The 21,744-nt window shown below is 54.5% G+C and overlaps 1 protein-coding gene and 2 long non-coding RNA genes across 13 annotated transcripts in view; 2 read left to right on the forward strand and 1 right to left on the reverse strand.

Annotated features, from left to right (window-relative positions):
• Nucleotides 1-8,172, forward strand: part of LOC114670547 (uncharacterized) — a 65,427-nt gene extending 57,255 nt beyond the window's left edge. Inside the window, exons 2-3 of the long non-coding RNA XR_003720235.2 lie at nt 4,963-5,206; nt 6,087-8,172. This is a non-coding gene — a long non-coding RNA (uncharacterized LOC114670547). The remainder of the gene's footprint in view (nt 1-4,962; nt 5,207-6,086) is intronic.
• The window catches only part of BCR (BCR activator of RhoGEF and GTPase), a 136,985-nt gene continuing 115,295 nt past the window's right edge, over nt 55-21,744 (reverse strand). For 9 of the 11 annotated variants that reach the window (XM_077950569.1, XM_077950566.1, XM_077950564.1 and 6 more), the window contains 8 exons: nt 20,328-20,459; nt 8,548-8,607; nt 7,595-7,704; nt 6,206-6,345; nt 5,028-5,162; nt 3,980-4,085; nt 3,349-3,511; nt 2,114-2,633 (listed from right to left, as the gene is read on the reverse strand). In XM_077950569.1, coding sequence (XP_077806695.1) covers nt 2,544-2,633; nt 3,349-3,511; nt 3,980-4,085; nt 5,028-5,162; nt 6,206-6,345; nt 7,595-7,704; nt 8,548-8,607; nt 20,328-20,459 — 936 coding nt within the window. In that variant the 3' untranslated portion in view covers nt 2,114-2,543. Of the gene's footprint in view, nt 2,634-3,348; nt 3,512-3,979; nt 4,086-5,027; nt 5,163-6,205; nt 6,346-7,594; nt 7,705-8,547; nt 8,608-18,013; nt 18,248-20,327; nt 20,460-21,744 lie in introns of those variants that run through there. The other 2 variants (XM_077950565.1, XM_028828641.2) reach the window with 2 other exon arrangements.
• Nucleotides 12,633-17,076, forward strand: LOC144331906 (uncharacterized). Its single transcript, XR_013399506.1, has 2 exons — nt 12,633-14,061; nt 15,239-17,076. It is a non-coding gene; the product is annotated as an uncharacterized LOC144331906 (long non-coding RNA).

Consider the following 21,744-nt stretch of genomic DNA (forward strand, 5'->3'; position numbering starts at 1 on the left):
CGGCTCAGGGGTTCTTCCCAGCGGCGCTGATCATGAAATCAACATGCACGCAAGTCGTCTCAGGGGACTTTTTAATGAAAGTGTCCGCAGTTCTTTCCCCCACGGTGGTGCATAGGTGGCTGAGCTCAGATTGCAGCTGCTAAGACACTAGCCACTTACTGAGAGAAAGCCAGGCTGCTTCAAACCCAGGGCCTGAAGCAAAAAAACATCACTTCTGGTCAGGGAGTCTTGCAAGCCATGCCTTGTGGGAGGTCACACTGGCATCTAGGCCTTTGCCTGCATTGCAGAAGGAGAGCCGGGTCCCCTCCTGGAGAACGCTGCGTTCCCCAGCCCCTCACCAGCTTTGCCACCACACAGGCTTTCGAGGCAGGAGGCCGGTAAGACACAGCTCTAGACCCAAAGCAACCATCAGCTCTGGGGCCCTGTGGGAGAGGAGCACTTTTAGAACATGGAAAAGTGTGGTCATCCCATCATTAGACAGCACACATCCTACATAAATAAAGTCATATGGGGAAGGAGGTTGGGGAGGGAACAAAAAATTGGCACAGACATTGATAGATTGGCTTCCAGTCTCAAGGCGACAGATGCACATCATGAGACCAGAGGAGACAGAGACAAAGGCTGGATCTGGCTTTTCTAAGCAACATGTGTTCCTGCGCAGGGCTGGACGGTCGCTGAGACAGAGATGGAAGCCAGGACAGGGGAGCCCACAGGGCCCAGATAGGTACAGAGGGCAGAGGTTCCTGTTCTGTCCTCACCACCCACGAGAGTGACACTGCTTGTAAACGGTGGCCGTGCTCACCTAGCAAGAAAAAAGCAAAACAAAATCCATACCACACACAGATGCAAACAGAAAGCCGTCCAGAAGCAGAGAGAAGTGTCAGGTGCACGGCCCCGCTGTCAGCCTCCCCGATGAGCTGTGGGCTCAGCAGGAGCTGCCCATTGACACACAGGGGAAACCCACTGCTTCCACCTTGGGAGCGGTCGCCAGACAGAGCCACACTGGGGGCTGGTGTCATCCAGGGACCCCACACACTCTCTTGAATTCGATCCTGCTTCCCTCTGGGCAGCTGCGTCCTTTCCTCCTGCAGGACCGTCTGGAAACTCGGCTCTGCTCTCCCTTCTCTCCTCTCTCTGCCCCAAAGCCCTCTTTCTAAAAAAGTGATGCAGTGTTCATGGGGTTATTTCTTGAAAATACTTGGCGGCCTCCACGCTTCCGTTTTCTTTGAGCCAGGTGGTCAGGAGGGTTTACAAAGAATGCCTGGGCTCCCCTGCAGGTGCGGGCAGAGGGGGTAGTGATTGGTCCTGTGCCTCCACCTGCTCTGGGAGGGAATCTTCCATCTCTAAGGCTGGCCCCTTCCTAACCCTCCACGTATCCTGTTCTCCAGACTTCAGAACCCCACTCCTAAGAGCAGTGGGGCAGGCGCTTAGAGGAAGAGCAAATGCTGCCAGGACATGGATTATCCACAGAATACATTCTAGCATCGTATTAGGTATCTGAATCTGTTAGGAAAAAAAATTAGAAACTACGTATAAAACTTAAAAATATTCAAGTATCAAAAGGTTATTTAGGATTAAAGTTTTAAAATAAGTCATCAGCAAGCTGCTACCACCAAGTGGAGACTTTTACAAAAGTTGAGCGAGTCTGCTGAGCTGAGAGGACAGAAATGAAGTCACCTGTGCTGGGGCAGGGGCAGGGGCACCTGGGGCAGGGAGTGTGTGGGCAGAGAGAAACCAGAGAAGTCCAGGTCTGTGGAAGCCAAACAGGAGAGCGTGCGCCGGAAGGGCAGTCAGGATCCGGGCACAAGGTCGCTGTTCCTGGAGAACGAACCCTAAAGTGCATAGCCTGAGACTCCCTCCCTGGGGGTCCTGTCCCCCAACATTTCACAGGCCTCCTGGAGCTGCCTTCCAAGGAGGACAAACATGGCAACAAAAGACCCATTTCTGCACAACAATCCTTCTGGAAAGAAAAGAAAAAGCCAAGAATGGAGTCAAAACGCTACCCAGTGCTGACTAAGCCTCTCAAACCCTGTTCTAAATGGAGTGTGGTTTCTAAGTCAGGGAAATGGAAGAGGCCCCACCCACACAGGGACAGGGCCATGGCCCCACAGGATGAAGCAGCAGCGTTTATTCAAGATACAACAGTGAGGGAATCTGGTCACATTCCCTTCTCCCCACAGAGAGTGCATCTTGACAAGTGATCCAGTAGAAACCTTTTAAACTCTATAAGTTAAGTTCATAAAAACCACTGTTTTCACCCTGTCTCCCAGGGCCAGGCCTGGACTCTCAGATGCACTGGCTTGGGGCGCCCTCGGGTGGCCACAGGGAAAAAAACCACAGTCTGAGGCCAGTCTGGGGCTTCCAGACCTAGGCGGGATTTGCCCAGTCCACCTGTCCTTTGCCTTTGGGTCGCTGTTTCTTGGCAGATGGCCCGACACTTGGTGGCCCAAGGACACCTCAGGAAGGTTCCCACTCTACGGATGGCCTGATTAGCCAGAGGTTTCCAGGCCGTCTGTTCGCCTCCGGGAGATGAACTGGGGCTCTTAGACTTCGGTGGAGAACAGGATGCTCTGTCTCTTGCTGTCCGGGGCAGGGATGGCCTCCAGCTGCAGGAAGTACAGCAGCACCTGGACCTGCCCGGGCAGAGTGGGGAAGAGGACAGCGGCTCAGAGGGGGGCTCACAGCAGCTGGTGGGGAGGTCTTTGGGGCGTAAGCCTCCAAGTCCACCTCAGGTGCTGGAAACCCCTGCTGGTGTCATGAACCCCTTACAGTGAGACGGGGGTGGGGTGGGGTCCTGACAAGGCATGACTTGGTAGGGGGGTGTTTATTTTAGAGATGCACAGGGCCTTGCTCTATCCCCCAGGCTGGAGTGCAGTGGCTCCATCATGGATCTCTGCAGCCTCTAACTCCTGGGCTCAAGCGATCCTCCTGTGTCAGCCTCCTAGGTAGCTAGGACTACAGGTGTGTGCCACAATGCCTGGCTAATTTTTCTTTTAATTTTTTCTAGAGATGGGGTTTGCTATATTGCCCAGACTGTTCTCAAACACTTGGGATCAGTTATCCTGCCTCAGGCTCCTAAAGTGCTGGGATTACAGGCATGAGCCACCACACCCGAACACTTGAGGTGGTTTTAAGCCCCCAGCAAGGTGCACCAGCAGGACCAGGAGGTGGCCTGGGCCCCCCGCCATCACTCCCATCCATGCAGACCTAGGCAAGTCCCTCTCTCTGAATCTCGGCCACACCACATACAATGCAAGTAGGAAGATGGGCAGGACTGGGGGGTGGGACAGGCAGAGGCCACCTCTGTCAGGCTGGGGTGGCATGGGCTGGAACCTGTTCTTCCCATACCTGGGACATGACCTCCAAGGACCAGCTGTCGGTCATGGTGATGGGCTGGCTGGGGTTGGCAGGGAGCTTGCTCTCCTTCTCGGAGGGCCGGAGCAATGTGGGGCCAAAGACCGTGGCGAGGTTGTGCAGGGACATCTTATTGACTGCCTCCTTCTCTGCCACCCTGTAGAGGACCAAAGCAGAGGGTGCTGTTTCACCACCACCACTAGCAGAGAGGCGGAGGGGCTGTGCCACGCTGGAGTCCTCAGGAAGGGAGTGACCTCGACCCTGGCTGTGCTGCAAGCTGACTCCAGCCCTGGTACTGCTGGGTCTCGGCAGCCCAGGACAAAGGGCCAGCTCCGGGCTGGTGGGGAGGTCTCCTCCTTGATGTCACTGGGAGGGAAGAGGGGGGTCCAAGTACACTGCTGGCCATGGCCAAAGCTCTGAGCTCTTTAAGGCCACAGTCCAAAGCGAGGAGGGTGGCAAAGATGAGAGGCTGGGGCAGGGGTGGCAGTGGCACTAGTCCCCAAAGGCAGTGAGTGACTGCAGTCAGGGGAAAAGGTCCTCGGTGCTGGTGGTCTGGTGGGAGCAGAGGGGCACCCCATGGCCTGGGGACCTGCAGCCACGGGCAGTCACAGGAGAGCTGGGCTACCTTTTCAGGTGGTCCAGAAGGAAAAGGAAGGTGAGCAGGTTGGCCTCCGGCAGGGACAGCAGCAGGTTGAGCATGCAGCTCTCCTTTGCAACCGGGTCTGAAAGAGCTGGAGAAGGCGGTGGGTCACTCCGCAGGGTCACAATGAGACAGAGACCTCTCCTGAGGTGGTTACGTGGAGTGCCTGGGTCTTGTGTCCCTGCACAGCCCAGGCTCTTCATCCTCAGTCCCACAGCTCTGGCCCCCAGTGAGGAACCTGCGAGGGGCGCTGGTGTGCGGTATGAGCCACCTGAACACCTTTTCTCTACCTCACAGGGGTCAGCAGCACCCAGCAAACGGCAGCAGGAGGAGCCGTGAAAGCCGCTCATGGGCAGAGCTGCCCTTGGGCATCTCCCGCCACCACCCCCTCCCCAGGGGAGCCCAACGCAGGGGAGGCTCGGCGTGGAATGAAACGGGAGTGAGGGACACAAGGAGGTGGGAAGTGGGAAGTGGGAAGTGGGAAGTGGGAGGGCCCCAGCCCCACCAAGTACGCAGAGACCCCCTCATTGTCCTGGACACCACAGGGCCACCTGCAGCCTGGGTGTGCATGGGCCCCGCGGGCAGAGCTGCCCTAAGGGTGACGTGGAGGTTACAGGTGCTGCACGTGCCAGCGCCCACTCTAGCCATCAGCCTGCAGGTTGACTAAGGGTCAGGCCAGGTTTGAACCCATGCTTGACTGGGCCAGGACCCATGGCCAGAGCACCTGGGCGCTCCTTCAGTCCTGTTCTGCAGGAAGGAGGACAGCAGACTTTAGGACCCCACAGCACGGCAGTGCTGACCATTTCACCCTCTTGGTCTCCTTGAGGAATAGGGACGGGGAGCCCTCTGGGGATGGGCGAGGTCTTCCAGGACAGGCTTGATTTTGGTCCTGTTTTCTGAGGTTGGGTTAAAACACCGACCATGGCAGAGGGGGCACAGCTCGGGTTCCCACACATCACTTTTCACAGCCTCCAAGGGCAGCAGTGCATGTGGAGGAGACGTTTCCCATGAGGCCAAGGCCTTCAGTGCTCACCGATGCCCTCGGCGAAGTTGGGGTAGAACTCGTCGGTGAAGAGGGGCTCGGGCAGCTCACGGAAGTACAGCTTCAGCGTCCCTGCGATGGCGTTCACGTCCATCTCGCTCATCATCACCGACACGTCCTTGTTATCTGGAAAGAGCATAGAAATGCAGCGGCCTCCTTCAGGATCCCAAGTGAGTCTCCCACCATCCCTGCCTTGGCTAAAGCACCGTCCCTGCCACGCTGACCACTGTGCGGGTCCCTCCCCGGCTTTAAGCAGCTCATCTGACCCCTCCCAAGAGCTGTGCGTAGTTCTGTGTCTGCAGAGTTGATGGGGCTGCATGGGCATTCCCATTCCTCTCCCCTGCTTGGCCTGATGTCACGGCCAGGAGGAGGCCAGCATGGCAGGACACGGTGCCTGTGTGGGAATCGGGTGACTCTGCCCTGTACCTAGCAACCACCCCTGCACCAGTGTCTTCTGATGGCAGGAAGGCTGTGGGAAAATCTGATTGGTTTCAGTGTTTGAACCGGTGTCTTCCTTTGGACCCAATTGGTCACTGGTGCTTACGTCCTCACCACAGGCCAGGTCTATTCTGGGCCCCCAGAGGGAGCTGAAACTACCACAGGCCCTCCCAGGGGTGCTGGGCATTCTAGGGGTCCTGGTCAGGGTCAGTGGTGTGTGCACCAAAGAAGGGTCTGCAGGCACAAAATCCTGTTGCTTTGAAGATGCTGGGAAGGACCCTCTGGGGTCTCGATGCCCTCCCCTGGCATTTGTGGCAGTTCCAGGTCCTTCATAGCCTGTGAGGGTTGGTGAGATAGAGGCGGAGATGACACAGCCCTGGCCTGAGCTGGGTCCCATCGGTGCCCTCTGTCTGCCGCATCCTCACACAGGGCAGTGGACAGACTGTACTGAGTCCTGGGTGTCCACCCCCAAGGCAGGAAGGCCAAGGCCCTGCAGAAGCCCCTGGTTCACCCCAGCAAGCGGCATGTGTAGCAAAGATGGTTTGAATACTGGCTTCTGTAGAAGCTTTTTCTACAACTCTTGTTTTCTCTTTTTAAAAAATAATAAAACAGTAAATGAAAAAAAGACACAGCGAAGGATATGACATGCCCAGGCCATGGAGTGCTCTGAGATCTCATCGCCAACACCACCGCCCACACCTCCATCCCGTCCTGCGCAGGCCGACACTCACTGACGTCGAAGGCTGCCTTCAGTGCCTGGATGTCCGTGGCCACTCCGGACACGCGGTAGATGCCCACCTCCTCCATGCCTCGGCGCTCGATCTCCTCCACGCACTGGCGTACGATGTAGGGCACCTTGGACCTCTCTCTCCTATGGAAGGAGGAAATGTTCTCAATGTCCTGACAGCCCTGCTTGGGCCATAACACAGGAAACCTGTCCCCTATCTATACACATGGAGGTGGAGTGAGGACAGTGACGAAGATGCCCAGGTCTGGGACTGCACACACAGCCTTCTGCATGCCTGCCCTCCCTCTGCAAGCCCTGTCCTCATTGCATGTACTTTCTCAGGACCTTTCTAAGAGGCTGAAGCAGCCAGACCCTCTGCAAATCACACATGATCTTTGTGGGAAGGTCAGGAGTCCTAAGTAAAGTCAGCACAGAAAGGGCATCTGATAGATTCCAGGCCTGGGGTTAGCAGCCTGTGCCCCCAGCTGGGGGATCAGACCCGGTGTTGGTCCTGCCACCCACGTGCTGTGTGAGAGGAGAATCCCTGACCCCTGCCCTGGGCTTGGACCTTAACACATCTGACGAATGAAGGGTTGCCTCAGCACCAGCAGCTCCTGTGCTGCTAAGTGCTTTTCTCCTCTGAATCTTAGCGATGAACAATTCCAATACCGCCACACAGGACACTAGAGTAAGAATACTTCAAAGTGAGCGCCGTGCTGAGGCCTTTAGTTCTGTTTTGCAACTGGATTTGGGAGCACATCAAAGCTGCTTCTCAAGCCACCCTCATTAGCAGTGGTTATTTGGGGGAGCTGCTGCTGGAGTCCTCGCTGCTCATGCCCAGAGCCCTCCCAGAGTGCTACACAAGTGGCTGCCGTGCAGTTGGGGGTGGGGAGTGGTGTTTAGACACAGAAAGGAGTCCAGGGTGTGACTGATGGAGGCCCCAGCCCACATGACCAGCAAGTTCAGGGGCCCAGCTGGATTCCATCCTGGGGAAGCAAATGAATTCTCAGAGGAAGTGGTCTGTGTCTGCAAGAACTGCTCTCAAACCAAACAGGTTTCTCTTGGCAACTGACTCGTGACAAAGGGGCAGGGGTTATGGCCATTCAACAGGAACCTGGGACCATGACAAATTCCAAGCGAGGGCAGAAAACCTTGCACTTGGGCAGTTCCTGGAGCCAGCCCTACTGCTTCCAAGCAAGGCGGCAAGGACATTCCTGAGCTGGTGTTGAGTAAACACAGGAGGTAGCTGAACACACCAAGTGTTCCCTGGGGCCTGACCTCACCACGCAGTGGCCACACAGAGAGAGGAGAGACCCACACATGCTCTTCTCTGCAGAAACAGCTGAAGGGACAGGCACCCTCAGTGCATGAGCCCAAGCCCCTCCCCACTCACTTGGTGACCACAGCAATCTTGACTCCGAAGACCCCTGTCTGTTTTCGGGATGGCATCCTCTTCAAGCTGAACTCCCTGCTGTTGAACTTGATCGAGAGCTTTACTTCAATCTATAGAGGGGAGAAAGGGCACAGTCCTCTGATCTGTCTGGTCCTCAAAGCCCAAGGTCCCAAGGGCCCCTGGGAGTCTCATCAAATATTTCCACCCCCAAGGCATGCAGCGGTCTCAGCATGAGGTAGGGCTGCCCCTCAGGGAATCCCCTAGTCTACTTCAGCAACAGCCGGGATTGTTGAAGATGGTGTAAAGGACTGGCTTCTGCAGAACCACCTCCTAAAATCCCCGCTGCTTCTCTTGGTTGCTTGCTTTTTTTAGATATAGGATCTTGCTATGTTGCCCAAGCTGTACTCGAACCCCTGGGTTCCAGTAATTCTCCTGCCTCAGACTCCAGAGTAGCTGAGACCATAGGTGCACTGTGCCCAGCTCTCTCTTTCTTAGTAACAATTAAAAATTAAGTGAGAAAGACTAACAATAATATAAGAAAAAGCCAATAATCGCAAATATTAATGTTTTGCCATATATGCCCAGACCTTTTTGGGTGTGTCATTGCTTTTAAGGTGTAAACCTTTCTGGGGTACCTAAAGACAAATCGGGGGTCTCCATTTCTACAGGCAGCCTCCAGGTCCCCGAGTGGAGGCCCCACCTGTCCTGGTGGTGCCATGAGACCTTTGTTTGAGGAGGGATGCTCAGGACCTGGCTGGCAACTGCATCCCAGTCAGTGAATGACGATTCCCGGGCACGGTGATTCTGCTCTTCGGGGAACCTCCCTCCTCCAACCAGGCTCCGTGTCAGACGCTGGCTCAGGCTCAGCCACCTCTGACGGATTTGAAAATGAATAGAGGCCACCCTACCCTTCTGGGGGATGTGGGTGCCAGAAGAGTCCCACGGACACGTACCCCATTCATGGCGATGACGGTGCGCTGCCAGTCTCTGTCCTGCAGGGCCTGTGGGTCCAGCTGAAAGCAAGGAGTCATGATTGGCAGAGGCCCTGGGGTCTGTTCAGAGGCTGCACGGGGCAGCAGCCCACACCCGCCACTTCTCCAGTCCTTAGTCAGAGGCAGAGCCTGACTGTGGCCAGCATCTCCACCCAGAGGCCAAAAGAGGTAGAGTAAGGAGGGGCCTGCCAGACACCCCTGGAACCCAGGGCCCCACTGCTCCCAGAGCCCTGCTGCCTGGGGCTCCCACCCCCTCCTCCCTCTGCCCCTCCCAGTTGGGAGCTGATGCACAGGCTGGCAGACTCTCTCCACCCGGCTCCCATCACCACGGGTGCTATGTGGAGCTCAGTGAAAGGCGAGTTGTCCAGCAGCAACTTCAGTAACAACTCCTGGGGGCCTGGTATCCACTGCTGCTGTCTGGGGAACTGTGGACGCTGTTCTCCCCCTGCATGAACAGCTTGTGGCAGGAGGAGCCCGCAGGCCACACCACTCCCGTGGTTCAGAATCAGGCCCAGGAGGACCCAGAGCCAAGCCCTAAATCGAGCAGCTGGTGAGGCGGCCGGGAGGAAGCCCCTCTGTGACCTCTCTAACTTCTACCCCCACCCAGCCCTGTCCAGGCAGCTAGCCTGCAGGAACTTGTGCTTAATGTCACCTGAACACAGTCTGTGCTGGTACGAAACACCCTGTCATGACCAAGCCACACGTCCCCCGTCCGTGAAGGCTGTCTCCCGTTTTATGGGGAGCACAAGCTCTGTGTCAGCAGTTCCTGGGTACACAGAGACCACTGGCTGGGCTGGGTGAATGAGCAGTACCATCGTGTTAAAAATACACCTTCCTGGGCTCCACCTGTAGAAAACTGGACTCATAATCTGGGTGGGACCTGGGATTTGCACAACTAGAAACCCCAGGTAGTTCTGGAGTGAAGCCAGGTCATGGAGCCACTGTCTGACTCCAGACAAGGCCACTGCATCTGGCCTTGTGTTTCCACCCCTTGATGCAGGTGATGGTTCATTTCAGCCACAAGGCAAGCTGCCTAAGAGCAGGGACCACACCTCATGATGTCTGCACACATTCACGTGCGTGCACACATACACACATACGACGGTGCTGAGCACAGCCCCAGGCCTAGAGAGGAGCTGAGGACAGGCGGCATGTTCACTGCAAGGGACCCTAGAGACCACAGCCACCTGGGCCTTCTGCAGGTGAAGTGGCTAGAAAATAAGAAGTTCTGGAGCAGGTCAAGGAGCCCAACCAGCTGCCCCTACTTCACAGATGTGTGCACCTGGGCCTCCCTCCCTGCACCTGCTCAGCACAAAGGCTCACCACAGGCACACCTGGGGCGTGACCCCTCCTCACCTCCCCTTCTAGGTCCTACCAGTTAACGTTTCCCAGGGATCTGAAATGTACAGCCAGAGTGGCACAGAGAAGCAAAGGGTGGCAGGACGTCTCCCACCAGGGGCTATGTGGCCACAGGCTCTCATTCTGCTTCTGGCCCTGAAGGTTTTCAGAGGCCACACTCCAGGCCTCAGGGACCCCACCCTGAGAAGCAGCAGCTGTGAGCAGGGACCGGTCAGTCAGAAGCCACACACAAAAAGGAATCTCTCAAGTGGCAATTCCCCCAGAGTGAACCCTAAGCAGAGGCAGGAGAGGATAACATGAGGGATGGGGACAGAGTGCGCTTTCTCTGGAAAGGGAGAGTTTAATACCCCTGCTGGGAGCTTTAAAAAATTGAAACCCTGCCTGTAATATCAGCACTTTCAAAGGCCAAGGCAGGAGGATCACTTGGGCCCATGAGTTTAAGACCAACCTGGGCAATATAGTGAGACCCTGTCTCTATAAAAAAATTTTCAAAAACATTAGCCAAGCATGGTGGCACATGCCCGTAGTCCCAGCTACTCAGGAGGCTGAGGTGGGAGCATCACTTGAGGCTAGAAGGTGGAGGCTGCTGTGAGCCAAGATCATGCCATTGCACTCCAGCCTGGGCAACAGAGCAAGACCCTGGCTGTACTAACCAACCAAGTAACTGGAAACACAGAAACATGTTAAGCAGGAGACATTCTTCCCTTTCCTTCAAAAAACAGCCATCACTGGGTCCCTCTCCCCTTAAAAACCCAGAACAGGCAGAAGCAGCTAACAAGCAACCCAGAGTCCAGGTAAACAGAGACAGAGAAGCTGTCCACACATCAGGCGGCTGCCCCTCAAAGCCCCCCTGGAACCACGGCCCACACGTCAGCCCACCTTGCCCTTGCACACCAGGTTTCGGATGTGGGTCCACAGGGCAGTGCCGCGAGCACACCGGTACTTTTCAGCAGAAGCTGCCCGGCTCCGGCCCGCCCGGCTGGGATGGAAGTACTGAAGGAGGCCCTGCATTGCGGCCGGGGCGGGTGTCGACTCTCGCATGCTTGACCTTGCTGCTCTGGGAAGCTGGTGGGGCTAAACGAGAGCTTCCAGCCTCCACGGCCTTTTGACCAGGCTTTGAGGGAAACCCCGCCCCACAGTCCGGCGGGCCAAGGTCAAAGCTTCCCATCACCCCGGGTTCCACTTTTTTGTCTGTGTGTGGGAAGAACATCCTCCCACCCCAGCCTATTGGTTACGGGAATTTCCAACGTGTCTCCATCTTTAAAGCCCAGAAAAGCTGAGCTTCCTTGTTAAGTGGCTAGTTTCCTGTTGCCCAAGTTTGGAGACTGAGTAAAGTATGACTGCTCAGCCTGCCTTGTGCTGGAAGCGCTCTAGACTGTCCAGAATCTGTACCACTCCCAGCACGTAACCCCAATAATCACATGCAGTGCACCTGATGGACCCAGGGCGGAGGACACCCTGCTCCGGTCCTGCTCCCCCAGACTACGCTGGCCGAGCAATGTGCAGCCTGGGCGGGGCTCCAGCCAGCGTCCACTCCCCAGCACTGGTGCTGTCCAGCGCCCACCCCAACCTGGCACTGATGCTGCCAGCTGGGCTCTTTACTGGGTCCCTCTCTGTGACTCCCAGTGACTGAAGACCAGGTTGTTGGCCTCCGGGCACCAGCTCTCATGGAGGTCCTGACTGGCGGCTCCAGTGGGAAAGGCCGCCCCGAGGCTGGCTCTGTTCCAAAGAACTGAGTGTGCTCCGCAGAGCGGAAGTCGTATAAAGAATAGCATGATAATGAGGCCTGTGCCTCGGCTTGGCCAACCCCAAACATTGCTCAAGGCTGGCACGCTCTCTCGTGAAGTTATTTAAAGCACCAGAGAAGTAAACAAGGAAAAGACGGGGGTTTGGAAAAACAGATGACCAAGGGGGAAACAGTAGTTTTCCCTTAAGGGAAAAACTGAGGCACTCCAGATGCTTTCCAGGGTCCCCCTGGGTTGCAAGGTCTTGGTGAGAAATACGCCTGCTGCCTGGACAGGGACCGGACGGGCGGGGGCCTGTCTGCTCACGCGCAGTGGTCTCAGGACAACGACTAGGTCGCTGCTCATCTCCCCCCGAGCTGGGTAAGGCAGGAGCCTTGGAAGAATGACTGTGGTCAGCGGGCCTGGTAGATGGTGGCCTGGAGGTCTGCCTAGAAAACTACCATGCACATCCATCCCAGGGAAGTGGTGGGGTGGGGGCTGAGGGAGGCCAAAGCCCAACTGGGGCAGGTGCTGCATGCTGCCCTGAAGCGTCACTGACCACCTTGCATGGTGGCTCTGCTGGGGGCCCAGCACTGCCCTGCTTGCTCTGTAGTCTGTGGTTGGATTGAGTCACCAGTGGGCAGGCAGAGGACATCCTCTTGCCCACCCTCAGCAGGGGCAGGGAGGAGGCTGAGTAAACCATCCAAAGGAGGAAATGCTCATTCACTTAGCTCCTTGTAGACAACAGCTTCCTCCACACCCATCGTCACCAGCCTGGATGGTCCAGCAGGGCATCCCCAGTTGTTCCCATCTGGGCCCCATGTGTCTGCACTATAACCTACTCCCAGGGGTGGGTCTTTGCTGAGACCACCAGAGAACCTCTGTGTTCACCAGGAGAGAGATCACAGGCCTCCTGCTGAAGTCTATGACCACAATCTGGTCTCCTGAGATCCAGCCCACACCTTTTTTTTTTTAGGACGGAGTCTCACTCTGTTGCCCAGGCTAGAGTGCAGTGGCGAGATCTTGGCTCACTGCAACCTCTGCCTCCTGGCTTCAAACCATTCTCTTGCCTCAGCCTCTGGAGAAGGTGGGATTACAGGCACCTGCCACCATGCCCGGTTAATTTTTGTATTTTTAGTAGAGATGGGGTCTCACCATGTTGGTTAGGCTGGTCTTGAACTCCTGACCTAAAGCAATCCACCCACCTCAGCTTCCTAAAGTGCTGGGACTACAGGCGTGAGCCACTGTGCCTGGCCTCTATCCCACTTTTAACTCTTTGCTGTTCTTCTCTGATCCTAACTAGTCTCTAATATCACTTCAAAAGGAACACCCCCTTCTCCCTTAGGCTAGACTATAACCAGCATTGGTGAGGATGTGGAGAAATGGGCTCTCATACATGGCCAATGGGGATGTAAAACGGTGCAGCCACTCCAGACAATGTAGGGCAGTTCCCCAAACAGTCACCTTGTTGCACAGCCCAGTAATCTCACCAAGTGTCTCCTAAATGAATGAAAACATACGTCCATATAGAGACTGGTACCAAGGACCAGTACCAGTCTGATGATGGCTGCATCAACCGTAACAGCCTAAACTAGAAATGATCCAAGTGTCTGTCAAACAGTAAATGCAGAAACAAAAACATGGTATATGTATGCAACGGAAAATTATTCAGTCATAAAAAGGAATGAAACAATGCTACCACATGAACAAGTCTCAAAAACATAATGGTAAGTGGAGGAAATCAGTCAAAAAAGTCGGCTCTAGTATGATTCCATGTTTATGAAATGTGAAGAAATGGGCAAATCTCTAAAGACAAAGGCAGATCAGCTTGGGTCTGGGAGTGGCTATAACTGGGAACAGGGGCTGGGCACGGTGGCTCACACCTGTAATCTCAGCTGTTTGGGGGGCCGAGGCAGGAGGATCACTTGAGCCTAGGAATTTGAGACCAGCTTGGGCAGCACAGCAAGACCCTGTCTCAAAAAAAAAAAAAAAAAAAAATTAGCCTTGCATGGTGGCGCATGCCTGTGGTCCCAGTTACCTGAAAGGCTAAATACTTGAGCCTGGGGCATCAAGGCTGTGCTGAGTGCGGCTGCACCACTGCACTCCAACCTGGGCAACAGGGCAAGACCCTGTCAAAAAAAAAAAAAAAAAAAGGAACAGGGAAATTGTTTGGGGTGATAGAAATATTCTAAAACTGGATTCTTGGTAAAAGTTGTAGAGCTCTGTAAATTTACTACAAAATCATTCAGTTATAAAAATGGATGCATTTTTGGAGCATCCATGGAAGCTCCGCCTCCCAGGTTCACGCCATTCTCCTGCCTCAGCCTCCCAAAGATTACAGGTGCCCGCCACCACACCCAGCTAATTTATTTTATTTTTTAATAGAGACGGGGTTTCACCATGTTAGCCAGAATGGTCTCGATCTCCTGACCTCATGATCCGCCTGCCTGGGCCTCCCAAAGTGCTGGGATTACAGGCGTGAGCCACCGCGCCCGGCCTACTTTAAGTATTTTTAAGTGTGCAGTTCAGTGGCATTAGGCACATTCACGTTGTGCAACCATCACCACTGTCATGTCCAGAACTTTTTTTCATCATCTCAAACTGAAACTCTACACCCATTAAACAATAACTCCCGGGGGCAGGTGCAAAAAGAACAACTCCCCATTCTCCCTGCCCCAGCTCCTGGTAACCTCAAATCTACTTTCTGCCTCTATGGATTTGACTACTCTAGCTACCTCATGTAAGTGGAATCATACAGCATTTGTCTTTTGTGTCTGGTTTATTTCACTTAGCAGCATGTCCTCAGGGCTCACCCATGTTGTAGAATGTGTCAGAATGTCCTTCCTCTTGAAGGCTGAGTAATATTCCATTGTATGGATTGACAGACAAGCACCAGCAGGTGGACGTCTGGGTTCTTTCCAGTCTGAGGCTGGCATGGTCAGTGCTGCTGTGCACATGGACATATCCACCCGACTTGGTGTCATCTTTGCATTCACAAGCTGTTGCCAGGCACTTCCGTGGGCTCTTGGGGGAACAGGTGCTGCAGAGTGGGCAGTCCAACAGGGAGACTGCCTGAAAATGGGTGGACCTCACTGCATGGTGGGGACTTGAGAGCAGCTGCCAGGGAGGCACCAGGAGGGCCCCAGTCAGACCTGCTGGCTTGTGCCTCGTCAGATGCCCACATAACCTGGGCTGGCAGAGAAGTCTGGGAAACTCCAGCCAGCCAGAGCACCAGCTTCAAATGAAGCAGAGGCTCACTGGCAACAACAAAAATGAACTCTGATGCCCCCACGGGAATGTGAGTTGTGAGCCCAGCAAGACACATAAACAGAGCAGGAGAAATGGGAGAAGACAAAAGTCTATGACTTGATATAATGTTGCCTTCTAAGGAGAATAGACAGGGCTAATGTGATTTAGCAACCTAGAAAATTTGCAAATGAAGAGAGATGCACCTATAATCCTAGCACTTTGTGAGGCCCAGGAGGGTGGATCATTTGAGGTCAGGAGTTCAAGATGCACCTGACCAATACGGTGAAACCCTGTCTCTACTAAAAACACAGAAAAATTAGTTGGGCATGGTGGCACATGCCTGTAGTCCCAGCTACTTGTTAGGCCAAGGCAGGAGAATCGCTTGAACCTAGGAGGCAGAGATTACAGTAAGCCAATGTCGCACCACTGCACTCCAGCCTGGGGGACAGAGTGAAACTGTCTCAAAAAGACAGAAACAACTGAAGGAAGAAATTCCTAATGGCAGCAAGGCTCCAACTTCCCCAGCTCTGCCGGCTGGTGACTCCCTCTTCCATACCCCATCCGATGAATCTTGGATGGATATTGATGCCTTCACCCTGAAAAATCCCTCCCTGAAGATGCAGACTCAATGTCCCTTGCTCTGTGAAGGCATCTCTGTCCCCTGACCTCACTTCCCAAACAACCGTGCCATCTGAGCCAGCAGTCACTCTGGGCCAAAGTCTGCCCCAGCTCTTGGCACATTTGCCACATCCTTCCTTTCCAGCTTCTCTGATCTAGACCATGAAGGCTGGGGACAGGGGTCTTCTCGTTCTTGGGGAGACCCCCAGGCATGGCACACAGGAAGCCTTCCATGACTAGGGTGGCACAGCAGGTTCCTGGTGTCTGAGGATGGACCAGGATGGTCTCGCTCACTCAAATGGCTCATTCAGGGTCGGAGCTGGTTTGGAAAGGACACCTGGCTTGGGTCCTCTTGCACCTGCCCACACACAAGGGCTTTGATTCGTGCTGTCAGTGGCTCTTTTCTGAACTGTGGGCACCACCACAGCTTTGTCCCTGCTGTACTGTGTATCCCCTTGCCTTTCTGGCTCTGAACAAAGCAGCTCACTCACCCTGATTTCTACAGCTCCCACCCCCCGCCACCCCGACCCTCATGGAGCCTCTATCGTGCAAGAAGGGAGGTGGGGACCTGGCAAGTCATCCAGGACAGGTATTTGAAAAGCAGGAGCCAAAATCTGACACTCGGGCAAGTGGTTCCTAAACCCAGCTCATCAGCACCATTAAGGGGAGCAAAAAAACCAGACCGCGCCAAGCCCCCCGCCCAGAAGATCCTGACTCCTGCTGCCCACAGACAGGCGCATGAGCAGCTTTGCTGAGAACTCCTTTCCATCCCAGACCCCTGCCCTTGGGGGAGCCCCTGGGGCCTGCCAGGGGCCTCTGCCCTCATGGTTGGATCTGGACACTCCTGGGATGCTGAGGCTTCTCTACCTGCTGCAACTGCCTCACCTCACGGGAGGGTCTCTCTACTCAACTTCTGAGTCAAGGTGCATAATCAGGGTGGGGGCTGTGGGCCCCTGTAGCGGGCTGCAGAGAGCCAAGCGCCTCCCACACAGTACAGTGCAGAAGGCGCCTGGTGTCACTGGGAAAAGCCCAGATTCAAACAGGCTGGGCTCCGGAGTCGTGCACACCCTCCCTCAGGTACCCCTGTGCAGAAAACAGTGTCCACAGGGGAGAAAGAGGCCAGGCTGGTGTCACAGAACGTCAACGGCATAGTCACCGCCACTCCCCCGACTTCCTTCCTCCTGGGATCCCACAAACAACCCCCCGGCTGGGAGCCTGGAACTCCAGGGACCACAGCAGCCGCCATCTACTTGGCATGAGTCATGAATGCCCTTCACACAGCAATCGGATTCCTTCCTGTCTAGCCATGGTTCTCACCCATCACTCCCACTGACACAGGGACCAGGGGCTGGAGCCGGACAGTGTCTGCTCCATTGCCTCCTCACAAACGACAACAGATAAGGATAAGAACAGCAGCAAACGCTGACCCCCCACCCGTGAGAGCATGCGTCACTCAACCCTCAGGGTCCATGGCCCCCCCCCCATTTAAAGGCGAGGAGGCTGGGCGCAGTGGCTCACGCCTATAATCCCAGCACTTTGGGAGGCCGAGGCGGGTGGATCACCAGAGATCAGGAGTTTGAGACCAGCCTGGCCAACATGGCGAAACCCCGCCTCTACTAAAAATACAAAAAAATTAGCCAGGCATGGTGGCACATGCCTGTAATTACAGCTACTCAGGAGGCTGCGGCAGGAGAATCGCTTGAACCCAGGAGGTGGAGGTTGCAGCGAGCTGAGATGGTGCCACTGCACTCCAGCCTGGGCAAGAGAAGGAAGAAGGAAGGAGGGAAGGAGGGAAGGAGGGAGGGAGGGAGGAACCCATTTGAGCGAGTGGGACAGTAACTTGCCCAGGTCACACTGAGTGTGGTGGGGGAGAGACAAAGACTCTCCTTGATGGAACTCATCTGGTCCCTCCAGCTCTTTATTCCAGCTAGATCCCATCCTTGGGCATGTTCTCAAGAATCCAATTTTTGCAACAATCCTGCTAAGTCAGTTTAGCCAGAACCCCCTGCCCTTGCTATCTGATCAGATTCCTCATCCCATGCCATCCCCCAGGGGAGATCGATCACTCTGGCCTGTCTTCAGCAAGAATCCTGTTGGGTCGGTTTCACCAGAAACCCTCTTCCCCCTGATGTTACTTCATCATTTTCCATCCATCAACCCCTACCCTTCTTCTTGGCTGTAAGTCTCCACTCGTCCATGTGAATTCAGCATTGAGCCCATTTCTAAGCTTTCCATTTCTAGTCTTTTTCCCATCACAATAGTTACAAATAAAACCTGCTTTTACCACTTTAACGGCTGTCCAGCTTGGGTTTTTCTTTGACACTGCTCTCCTCTTCCCCAGGACGGAGTGGGGTGCTCGGCCAGCACCCCTAGACTGACAGAAGAGCACAGGTCATGTGCACAAGTACGTCAGTAGCACCGCAGAAAAGAGTTTCAAAAGAGGGCCTGACACAGTAACACAGGAAGAGGCCTATCAGCTCTTTTCTCTCTTTCACTGAGACCCCCAGTTACTTAGCAACAGTACTCAGAGGTCCTGGTTCAAATTCAGCCACTCCCAGGATTCCAGTTGAAGATTTGGATGAGTTGAGTCAATGGTTGGCAGAACTGGAACCTACCTTTACCTGGTTTGATGAGCTGAAAAAAGGAGCCGAGGACCCAGGCTGTGAGTATCCCTGGGCTGAATGGTGAGGCTGTGCCAGATGCAGGCTGGACTGTGGGGGAGGAATGCCCTAGGCTGAGTGGGGGAGACGGAAAACATGGAGAGGGAGAGGGAAGGAGGAGCAATGGGAGCACAACCGGCTTTGTAGTCTGCTCCCTCCACCTCCCTGAATACCCGGGACCCTGATTCTGAGCAGGTTAGAGAAGCATCTCCTGAGTGTCAAATGAGCTCTCTCAAAGATCTGCTGCAAGGACCAAATGAGAAAGCACATGTGGCCAGGCACAGTGCCTCAGGCCTGTAATCCTAGCACTTTGGGAGGCTGAGGCAGGAGAATCGCTTGAACCTGGGAGGTTGCAGAGAGCCGAGATCACACCACAGCACTCCGGCCTGGGCAACAAGAGCAAAACTCCAGTCTTAAAAAATAAAAAAATAAAAAAACCTTAGCTGGGCATGGCAGGGCATGTCTGTAATCCCAACGACTTGGGAGGCTAGGGCAGGATTGCTTGAGCTGAGGAGTTTGAGGTTGCAGTGAGCTATGATCCTGCCATTGCACGCCAGCCTGGGAGACAGAGCTAGATACTGTCTCAAGAAAACAAACAACCACCACCACCAAAGAAAGCACATGTAGAAAAGAGCCTGAGCCGTGACCATCACCCAAACTATGACCATCAGTTGACTGATGCTAAAACACTTCGGATCTCAAAGGAGACCAGCACCAAGTACTCCATCAAGAGCTGTGTGGCCCATCTGCATGGTAAAATCTTCCACCGTGAGAATCCACACAAAGGCTGGGAGGGTGAACAAGATAGTGCAGTGGGACAGGGACAGGGCAGCTGAGAGCAATTTTTAGTTAATTTATTTTGTTTTAGACAGGCGTCTCACTGTGTTGCCCTGGGTGGTCTTGAATACCTGGGCTCAAGCAATCCTCCTGCCTCAGCCTCCTGAGCAGCTGGATTACAGGCACGTGCTAGAGGAGCCTTTTTGATTTTAAACCTGATCTCGAAGTACAGGGAGCCCCAGGAAGCCCTGAGTCACTGATTTCCCGTGTAAGCTTCCAAGGCAGAAAAACAGCCAGTGGCTGCACCTCCCAAGACGTGGCCAGCAGAAGGGGTGGCAGAAGGGGTGGCAGAAGGGGGTGAAGCCGGCACTTGGTAAAGATTTGCTGATCCGAATGAGAATGTGGAACCCATCAGCAAGATGACAAGTTACTCAGGGAAGGGCCACCCTCTCCCTTCATTCTTCCTGGCGCTTGGTATTTAACTGCAAGAGGATTTTTACTTCTTGCTTAGGGAGGGAGCTGGGGCTTCCTGGGGAGCCCTGTGCTTCCAGGGGCATGTGGAATGCCAGACCCACTCCCTCTAGAGGCCTCTTGTGAAGATGGAAGAGAGAGCTGTAGCCACAACCCACCAATATAATGTACTATAAGGAAAGCGTGACCAGGGCTTCCTCCCAGCTACCCCCGCGGAACTGTGAGGGTGGGAACAGGAGAAACAGGGCATGGGGTGCCTGCTATGATCCTCCAGGAAACACTGGTGGCGGGCTCCCAGGGGCTGGATAAGCTTCTGAAGGACAGAGGGCCCAGGCAGTCTCCTTAAGAACCACGGCCCCCTGCTGGTCCTGTACGGACACATTCTTGGTCCCACCTGGGGGCTTCCAGGCTAGCCTGGGTGGAGACCTGTCTGTGTGCACCCTGTTCAGAGATACAGCTCTACACCCTGGGAACTGGGTCTAGACCACAGATAGCGGATGCCAAACAGGCAGCCTCTGGGACCCCTGTGCTTTTCTAAGAAGACTGGCACAGGATGTGCCAATTTTGGCCCAGGGCACCACCTAACCATTCTGCCTTTAGGTTCTCCTATGGCCAGGCAGGAACTGAGGCCCCAGCTGCAAAATCAAGTTGAATGGAAATTCCTTTGGGAATGAGCCAACACAACAGACACACAGAGAGCAGAACATCAAGACCCATCAAGACACACGCAGGCACCGACTCAGGTCTCCCACAACGGATGTTTCAGAGTCACAGCTGCCCACCCCACCCCACCCTTGGTGCAAGGCCATCTCAGTGTCCCCAAGGGCTGCATGAAAAAGGACACCATACATCAGGCAGGGGAGGGTAGAGATGGCCGCCTTACTTGGACCTGGCCCTTCCCCATGAGTCTGTCCGTGCTCTCGCCATCCTCCTTGGGGATCTTCGTCTTGTTGTAACACTTTTCGTAGCACAGTATCCTCAGGGTCTGGGAGCCCTCCAGCTCTATCTCAAATTCCTGCAGGCCCGAGGGAGAAGGGAGGAAGTCCAATGTGAACAAACAGGTCAATGTTATAGCTGAAGGGTCCTCTGAACCCAGGCTCTCCCTGTCGCCCTTGCTGGCCCAGGGGGATTGATGCCTGAGACCCTCCTCCCTTAGTCCTGGGACACATGGAAATGTTTCCTGTAAGCATCCCTGGCATGAGACTGTGGCTCAGCCTGGATGCTTCCAGAAGCTCCGACTGCCAGTCAAACCTAATCCAAACTCCTTACACCAGCATCTCAAAGGGTGATCCCCACACCACCTGCCTCACTATCTCCAGGGTGCTTGTTAAAAGATATTTCTACGGGCTGGGTGTGAGGGCTCACACCTGTAATCCCAGCACTTTGCGAGGCCGAGGTGGGCAGATCACTTGAGACCAGGAGTACGAGACTAACCTAGCCAACGTGGCAAAACCCCATCTCTACTAAAAATACAAAAAGTAGTCGGGTGTGGTGGTGCATGCCTGTAATCCCAGCTACTTGGGAGGCTGAGGCACAAGAATTGCTTGAATCAAGGAGGTGGAGGCTGCAGTGAGCCAAGATCATGCCACTGCATTCCAGCCTGGCCAACAGTGTGAGATTCTTCCTCAAAAAACAAACAAACAAAAAAAAACCCCACAACAACAAAAAGTTATTTCTATGGACTCTGAATGATAATGATCTGTCAACATAGGTTCACTTTTTTGGTGGTGAGACTGTTCCGTAAGATATTATCACGGTGGATACACGTCATTCTACATTTGTCAAAACCCACAACGTGTAACACCAAGAATGAACCCTATCTAATGTCAGCTATGAACTCTGGGTGATAATGATGGGTTAACGCAGGCTCATCAACTGTCACTCACGTCCCACCCTAGGGTGGAATGTCCATAATTGAGGTGGGGGGCAGGGGGTACATGGAACTCTTTGTTCTTTCTGCTCCATTGTACTGCATACCTAAACCCACTCTTTAAAAAATGAATTCTAGGCCGGGCGCGGTGGCTCAAGCCTGTAATCCCAGCACTTTGGGAGGCCAAGACGGGAGGATCACGAGGTCAGGAGATCGAGACCATCCTGGCTAACACGGTGAAACCCCGTCTCTACTAAAAAATACAAAAAACTAGCCGGGCGAGGTGGCGGGCGCCTGTAGTCCCAGCTACTTGGGAGGCTGAGGCAGGAGAATGGCGTGAACCCGGGAGGCGGAGCTTGCAGTGAGCTGAGATCTGGCCACTGTACTCCAGCTCGGGTGACAGAGCGAGACTCCGTCTCAAAAAAAAAAA

This window comes from Macaca mulatta, chromosome 10 (assembly GCF_049350105.2).
Source record: "Macaca mulatta isolate MMU2019108-1 chromosome 10, T2T-MMU8v2.0, whole genome shotgun sequence".
Classification (NCBI taxonomy): Eukaryota; Metazoa; Chordata; class Mammalia; order Primates; family Cercopithecidae; genus Macaca; species Macaca mulatta.